We start from the raw sequence: 8,215 nt of genomic DNA, 5'->3' as shown, positions 1-8,215 counted from the left end.
GAATGTTAATAAAGATGTGAATGTTGTAAGTGGATTTCTAGTCCTAGCACAATGTTGATACCTTTCAGTTCTAATCTGGATGATAAATTTACCTATAAAATGTAAGGTGGAGATAGGGAGGGGTATATAGGTGCTGAAGTGCCCAGTTCCCATTCATCTTCAATGTGGCTTGGGTGCTTAGCTGCCCTTTATATCTCTGATAGGGCAGCTAAGCATCCAAGGTTTAAACCTTTGAGCTATGAACACTACAGCATAGTTACCTATGGTTATTTGTTTGTTTAAGGTTATTTGTTGGTTTGTTTAGGGTTATATTTTATAAATTAGGGTGCCCCAACCCCATAGTCACCTTGGCTCCAGGTCTTGGAGTCATATATGCTCCCTTTGACTTCAGGGTACTTACATTCTTAAAATTAAGTACTTGCATAAGAGTTTGCTGACACAATGTCAGAGACTAGATTTCATGTCTTAGGCTCTTGTTTCTTATACTGGTAGGGCAAGAGGTTGGAAAGGGACCACTTATTTGTTCAACTCTGATTTCATATGGTAGTTAAGGATGCTGCTGATTGGCTGTTAAGGAAATCTCATTTAATTCCACTGAGAGGGCAATGGCTGCAGTGCAGTCTTTGAGGGGAGAGGAGGTTTGGGCACTGTTGAAGGGGGAACCCAGTAGGAGCGTGGGAGACCATCCCTTTCCTCATGGTTCTAAAGACCATCAATATCAACATCACCAGTAGAAAAATCAGGGGTGCCTTTGTGCTTTTTCTTTTAATGCATTTGTTTTAAACAACTCCTTGCATTAAACCCTGTCAACCCTGCCCCCCGCAGTGTTTAGATTTCCTCCAGAATATAACAAAACATTTGAATTGGGGTGTCTTGGCACAAATAAAACTGCTTTATGAGTGCTGGGCTAACAGAGTTAAGGCTGTGTCAGTATTTCTATTATAAATCCTATTTTCAGAATGATATGACAACATATGTGGTTTCCATGTATTGTTTTGGCCATCTCAAGGCAATGTCATCACCAGTGTGAAGAGCTTGAAGGCCACCAGGTAGCATAGAAATGGACATGAACCAGCAATGAATTTGTCCACAAGGGCATTTTGTTGAAGGCCCCGTTGGTATAGGCTTGAGGCACAGTGACCCTGTTCAGTTGAACCTGCTTCAGAATGACCTGCATAGACTGGAGAAATACTCTACAGTCAATCAGATAAGATTTAACAAAGATAAGTGCAAAGTCCTGCACCTGTGATGAAATGACTGCATGCACAAATACAGACTGGGGAATGAGTGCCTGGATTGCAGTACTGCAAAGAAGGACCTGGGGGTTATGGTTGACCCATAAGCCAAATATGAGCCAAAAGTGTGCTCTTGTTTTAAAAAAAAAAAAAGCCAACAGTACGCTGGGTTGTATTAACAATGGTGTCACTTGCAAATCAAGGGAAGTGATTCTTCTGCTGTCTTCAGCACTGGTAAGGCCTCACCTGGAGTAGTGAGTTCAGATTTGGGCCTTTACTTTAAGGAGGATGTGGACAGTTTGGAAGGAGTCCAGCACAGAGCAATAGATAAGGATCAGGGGTCTGGGGGCCACAATCAATGAAGAAAGGCAATAAAAGAGCTAAGGTAATTTAGTCTGGAGAAGAGAGGCATGCAAGGGGGATTTCATAAGTCTTCGCATACTTGCACAGTGATTATAGAGAGGCTGAAGATGGCTTTTTTCTGTGGCCAAGGGGAGCTAAACTAGGAGTAATGACCTCAAGCTACAGCAGGGGAAATTTAGGTTGGAGATTAGAAGAAACTTTCTGACTATGAGGGTTGTCAAGCATTGGAAAAGGCTGCCTAGAGAAGTTGTGGAACATCCATCCTTGGCAGTTTTCAGGAGCAGGTTGGACAGATGCTTGGCTAGGATGGCTTAGAGAAGATCCTGCCTTTAGCAGAGAGCTGGATTTAGATACCCTTGCAAGGTTCCTTACAGCCTACGTTGCTGTGATCCTATGACCCCCTGTGTAAGAGGAAATGCATTTGTACCAAATTACACCAGACCACATGGTGATGTCCCAGTGGGGCTAAATCAAGGTAATAAATCCTTATCTGGCCAGATTCTCCCCTCTTTATGATGGGGGGGTGGGGATGAGAGGCAATCTTATTGGCTGTATCATTCGAAGTGGTGTCATAATTTTTTTCCCCTTTCAACCATTGAAGTCCACAGTGATGACTGGCACAGAGAGAGTTTGTCTAATACATTTTTAAAAGGTTTAAAAGCCATCTAAAATGACATTCAGCTTAATCATAGATTTCATGGGTTAAAGTAGATAAATAGTTTCATTTGGTTGTAATTTCATCTTCTTATCCTGCAAATTTCTTCAAAAACTGTTTCTTATAGTCCGCTCAGGTGTCAACCTGAAAGCAGGTCGAGCAGAGGTTAACACAGAGTCCACGTTGTGAGGGATAGCTGTACATTAAACAGTGTGCTCACATTTCATTCTGTAACCTGCATCCCTGAAATACTCTTTTTGCAAGAGGAACATCTTAGCACTCTGGTCACAGCATTATGGAATAGAGGCTTCAACTTTATTCCGTATTCACTTATCTCTCAAGCTCTCTTTGAGCTGCTGTCTGGGACTATCTGAAGTTGTTTTTTGTATGTCAGCTTTGCGTAAATCTTCATTCTAGCATGTATTTACTTTCTTTGTTAGCTGTCCAAATCAGTACAGCTGTATGGTATGTTTTAATGGACCTGGATAGCTTTTAGAGGGTTGTAAATGACTTATTTCTCCTTATTGTTGACACAGGATTTCCACAGCATGTAGATCATGAGACAGGAAGCAAATTAATCATGAACCTATGGTTACAGAAACACAGAGTGTTTAAATTGCATGGTATAAAGTTTCTAAATTGTTAATTAAGTTATTTTAAGTGTAGTAATATTTGAGATTTGCCAGAGCAAGCTAAAATCAGAATACCTGTGGACTGACATATTATCACTTCAGTGATTTTTAGTTTTCACTTAGAGGTTTTTTTTAAACTTTATTATGCTTCATCGCTGACTGATAATGTTACAGGCTGCTGTATGACAAGACTTCACAAGGACTATTTGCTGTCTCTTATTAAATGCAAATATTATAAAACTACTAATACCGTCTGATAAAGCCATTACTATCAAACTGGTCTCAAAATTACAGTACTCTTCATCAGGGAGAAATCCTTCTACCATCATTTCTCACTCACCACATAACTGCACCAGACATGTCTCATCAGAAGAGTTTTCCTATTGAAGAACTCTATGCCTGATTTCCTTAGTAACTTGTACAAGATAACTGGAATGTTGCAGTACTCGTCGTGGACTGGAAAGGGGTGTCAGTTATTGGTGAATAATAATATTCTTTGTAAATGTATCTAGTTGTCCTGCTTACATGCAACAGCAGGCACTAAAGTGGCATGGTCTTATCTAGCCTGTTACTGACTACAGTTAAATGAATGGGAATATTTTCATTAACTTCAACAGGCTTTGGATCAGGCCCTAAAAAGCCAAGATTGCTCAAGCATAATGCCTGTCAGTTTTATAATTTTATCAATGTTCCTGTGCACTGACCAGTTAAAGAAAACACTTTCCTATCATTCCCTCATGTCTCTATTTGTTGCAGAGGCCTTTGAGTCATTGCTTCGCTTTGCTGAGAATCACACAACTTCCCTGTTCGAGACAGCTTACCGAGCTATGGCAAAAGAAGCTGTTGAGCCTGTCAAAGAACTTTTTACAGATCTCTCTCTCTACATTCTGGGTGCAGAAACTACAGTGGAAAGTGCAGTTTTACGGTTCTTCGACAGTCTCTTTCCTTTGGTGTATAGTCGGCTAATAAACCCAGGAATTACAGATCTGTCAGAGGACTATACGGAGTGTCTGCGACTAACAAGGCAAGATATAAATCCCTTTGGACATTACTCTAAAGACATGGTTACAGAGCTGTCAAAATCCCTTTGGGCAAGTAGGATGCTAAGCCAGGCCCTAAATATGGGCACTGAAGTGATAAATACTACTGAACATGCTGCCCTCACAAAGGAATGTAGCAAAGCTCTAGTGAAGATGCAGTACTGTCCACATTGCCAAGGCCTGACACTAATCAGACCTTGTGTTGGATACTGTCTAAATGTAATGAGGGGCTGTTTGGCCAGTGTGTCAGAACTGGATAGACAATGGAGGGAATACATCTCCACACTGGAATATCTGATGAATGAAATGGCTGGGTCACATGATCTGGAACTTGCACTTCTGCGAATCCGGAACTCAGTCAATGAGGCTATCCTGCACGCTCAGTTGAATGGACCACAACTTTCTGCTACAGTAAGTGCTCTCTAGTTGTTTTGATATTCCCTTTATGGCTTCAGTTATGTGATGAATGTGCACGTTATCACTGTGCTGTTTCTGTATACATTGGCAATCAATATCTTTGTTGAGTGCATGCAGTTACCACAGAGAAGGTTCAACAGAGGCTTCTTTAAAATGAAAGGAAGAAAACTTTGTTTCTTGAGAAGCAGTTCTGTAAACCCAAGGGGGTTTGGTTTCTCTGTGGAATTTGCTGAACAGAGAATCTAGAGAACATTGCATATATTGACCGTTACACATTTTTATAATTCAGGACTCCTGCGTGTGTTTTTCAGAAGTTTCAGTACAGTGGGTTTCTTTCTTTTCTCTGCCTTTTTTTCTGAGCACTTTTATGGAATCTCCTCTTGCCATCTGTTAAAAGATGGTGCTGGGGACTTTAAGAAAATGGGCTTGTAATGAGTGCATTTGCTAAGAATTGTTAAGATGCTTTCTTTGGTGCTATCAGAATATTTGGGGGAGGCGTAGGGGCTGTGGCATTGTATTATGACCATGAATAAAAAATAGGAAGAAAATGGCAAAGCAGTTGAGAACATTAAAGTTCTATTTGATGGATAGCATTTACATTGGTGAAGGCTAAAAATATGCTAACAGCAGATCCATATTTTTTTATGCAGCAGGATTAAAAAGGCATAACTGGGACATTAGAATTACACAGTAAATAATGGCAACACATAACTGACAAGTCTTCTCTTAAAGTGTTGAAGACTGGGCCAGAAATTATTGAAATGACTAATGATGCAGCTGGCTACGCTTGTATGAAGTCCAGCATGGCTGTCAATACAGAAACATGGCAACTGTGCTCAAAACAGGGTTGAGACTAATCTAGGAAAATGCAAATTGATCCCCTAACGTGAAAGAGAAGGAAGCCACACTGAGAATGAGTGAGAAGAGAACAAGCTACACAGATTTAGAAGGTTAATTCCTGTATTGAACTTTGGTGGCTATATTATTAAGGGGGGCAAGGGAAGGGAAAGAAATAATACTTTAAAAACTACAGAAAGGGGAGGTGTAACGAAAGGAATTTCATACTAAGCAAGTTGGTGCCAGATGGGCATGCCTGAATGACAAATCCAAGAGTTCCTACCCTAGAGAAGTTAGAGTGAAAATATCAAACTTAGCAAATATTTTCAATGCAGAACAGATGACAGCTGGAGGGCAGGAGCATAACTATAAACTTAAAAAAAAATCAGAATATGCTGTATGATGAAAACTTTTGTTAAATAGATATTTATAAGCATTATTTCAGTCCATGCTCTCTCCAGTTCAAGAGTCAACTTTTCCCTCCATCTCACTTACATTTGCTGTTCTGTCTGACATACAGGGATGAACTAGGAACATTAAGACACATTTCATGAACAGCTTCCTAGAATGCTCTAAGATGATGTTTTTACAGGGCTATTGTGTAATAGCCATGAGCTCTGGAACTTTTTTGCCTGATGATGACTTGAGTCCATGGTAACATCATTGTAAGGTAGGAAATGCTTTGTCCCAGCAGGTTAAAGAATGTATCATTATCAGTATAATAATATTTACAATATATGATCCGGGTTATCATGGTTTATAGTAAACACGTTCTGGAGTGAAAGGGGGGGTGTCACTTGAATTAATTAGAGCACCTACAGCATCATGTGTATTCAGAACCCCATGTTTGAAAATGGCGGTGGGGGCACTTTAACTAAAGCTTTTTCAACGAACTTTAGTTATAAAGTGCCCCCTGCTGCCATTTTGAAGCACTTGGATGTATTCTACATGTGATAAGGAGGCTGCTGGAGTGTGCTAATTAGCACTCTCCAGCAGACTTGATTAATCAAGGAAATATGTTGGGGTTTTTTTAATTGCTGCATAGCTAAAAGTGAGATTTTTCTTTTTAGTTGATTGCATAGTTAGAAATGACTAATGGAAAGTTGGCTGCTTTGTGTTATGGGGTGAAAGGGTGAGGTAAACCAATGAAGTGCTTACTATACTTTATTTCAGAGAAGTGCATTGAATGCTTATAAGAAAAAAATCTATTTGAATGAGCAGTGCATAACTTCTTTATGAGACTGGACTGTAGTGATTTTTTCCATTACAGCCGAAAGGATTGCCCTATTCACCTGGATGGTATATGTGAAAGGTTACCTTCAAGATATTGGCACGCGCTCTCCAGCTTCCCTTTATAAACTTGCTATGCCATTTGTTCAGTGATGCTGGCATGTATTCAGTTACTTAAACTAATGGGGCCTGCCATGAATCATAAGCATTTTTTCCTTTTTTGTCTGCTGGAATCTAATAGTCTGTCATGTTGATAGGAATCCTGACTGTTCATGATGCCAGAAATATAAATCTAGCTTGTTTACTCTTGACATAATTTTGAATCTCTACCCCCCCAACTTCCTTTTTCATTCTAAAATTAGCTTTTTTGTCATGCATAAAACTAACAGCATGTTCCACTTCATGTATTTCATGCATTGGGTTTGCCTTCTTGGGGATTGTGGAAGAGTAGCATGTAAACAATCCCCTGATCCATGTTGCATCCCTTCTAAATTATCACTACTTATTTCTTTCTCATTTTGTAGCTGTGTCTGAGAAGGATGGTCTAATGGGAAAAGTATAAGCTTGGCAGACACTGTATGTGGCTTGCGCGATGTTAAGTTTGCCATCTGTTTTTTTTGGGGGGGGGTGTTGTTTTTTGTTTTTTGGGGTTTTTTAAAGAAACTTTCCTACCTCAGAGAAGTTGAAGTGTTCAGGTACTATGGTGGTTGTAAAGATTAGGGTATCAGCAGTGTTGAGAAACATAGGGTTAAACTAGTATACCTGAGCTTACTTGAAATCTGGATCGGGGCTGAGGCTGCACAAAGGGGTCATAACCAGTAAGTCAGAATCGCATTCCTCATCCATAGCAATCATCCATGTCCATAAAGCAGGCCAGAGGTCAGGATTTAGGGAGTCTAGAGCACATGACAGGGTAAGTGGGAACAAAGTACAGTACTGGGTTCCAAGCTAGGGGAGAGGCAGGAGCAAGTTTGACCCTTGCAACTTGTGCTATTCTGATACTAGGTGACATTCCTAAGAGTACAGATGGCCCTTTAAAAGCTCTGGAAGCCACGCATGTCTACAAAAGATATAATTCTGCCCAGATGGATGTGCTACCTATTCCCTGACCTTTTGCTCTTTGCTTCTGCACTCACAGGCTGCATCCAGACAAGCGTGAGTGTGCGGTATGTGATGTCACAGATGTCAGCAGCACCATGTATCACACATTCAGCTGTTCTCTGCTCTGCAAGGGAGCAGTATGGAGGGTTTTTTTGGATATCCAGGGGTCAAAAAGCCCACACACACAAAAAAAAAAAAAAGTGAAGCAGTACATGTGAGGGCAGTGTGAGCTGCTCAAAACCAGAACCTGCCTGCCGGCCAGGATCTCAGCAGCAGGATTGCCACTGCTGCAGCCCCAAGGGGTCTCCAGGACCCCAGGTAAGGCTGCTGGGGCCAGCCTAGTGCTGACCTCAGCCTCCTTTACCTCACCTGAGGTAACCTGTTGTGTGCCAGACAGGGCATGGCACAGGCATTCCCTTGCACACCTTATACCACTGCTTCATGTCCCTGGGGAATCAAATGTTCACCCTTGTGTAGATGCAGCCATATTAAGTCAACAGGGGAAGCTCCGAGGTGGTGGCAAGAATCGGTCACTCAGGAACCTTATAGATGACTCCTCTTGGACAAAGGAGTTTCAGTTTCATTGTTTGGCATAGAGTTGGGATATTTTTTAGATGTAAGGAAAGGACTTGCTGGCTTACATCCATAAATGCTTCTCGAGCAAATCCCGGGACGTCATTCTCCCCTTGTACTCGGCCTTGGTGA

At 41.0% G+C, this 8,215-nt stretch overlaps 1 protein-coding gene across 1 annotated transcript in view; it reads left to right on the top strand.

Moving 5' to 3' along the window:
• The window catches only part of LOC109315373 (glypican-5-like), a 643,246-nt gene that overhangs the window by 159,080 nt on the left and 475,951 nt on the right, over positions 1-8,215 (top strand). Inside the window, exon 3 of the mRNA XM_019543047.1 lies at positions 3,642-4,336. Within this exon, the coding sequence (XP_019398592.1) occupies positions 3,642-4,336 (695 nt within the window). The remainder of the gene's footprint in view (positions 1-3,641; positions 4,337-8,215) is intronic.

The sequence above is a fragment of the Crocodylus porosus genome, unplaced genomic scaffold (genome assembly GCF_001723895.1).
Source record: "Crocodylus porosus isolate Cpor-Errol unplaced genomic scaffold, CroPor_comp1, whole genome shotgun sequence".
Lineage (NCBI taxonomy): Eukaryota > Metazoa > Chordata > Crocodylia > Crocodylidae > Crocodylus > Crocodylus porosus.
Note: the sequence above shows the minus strand (reverse complement) of the source record. Positions and strands in the feature narration are given on the sequence as shown.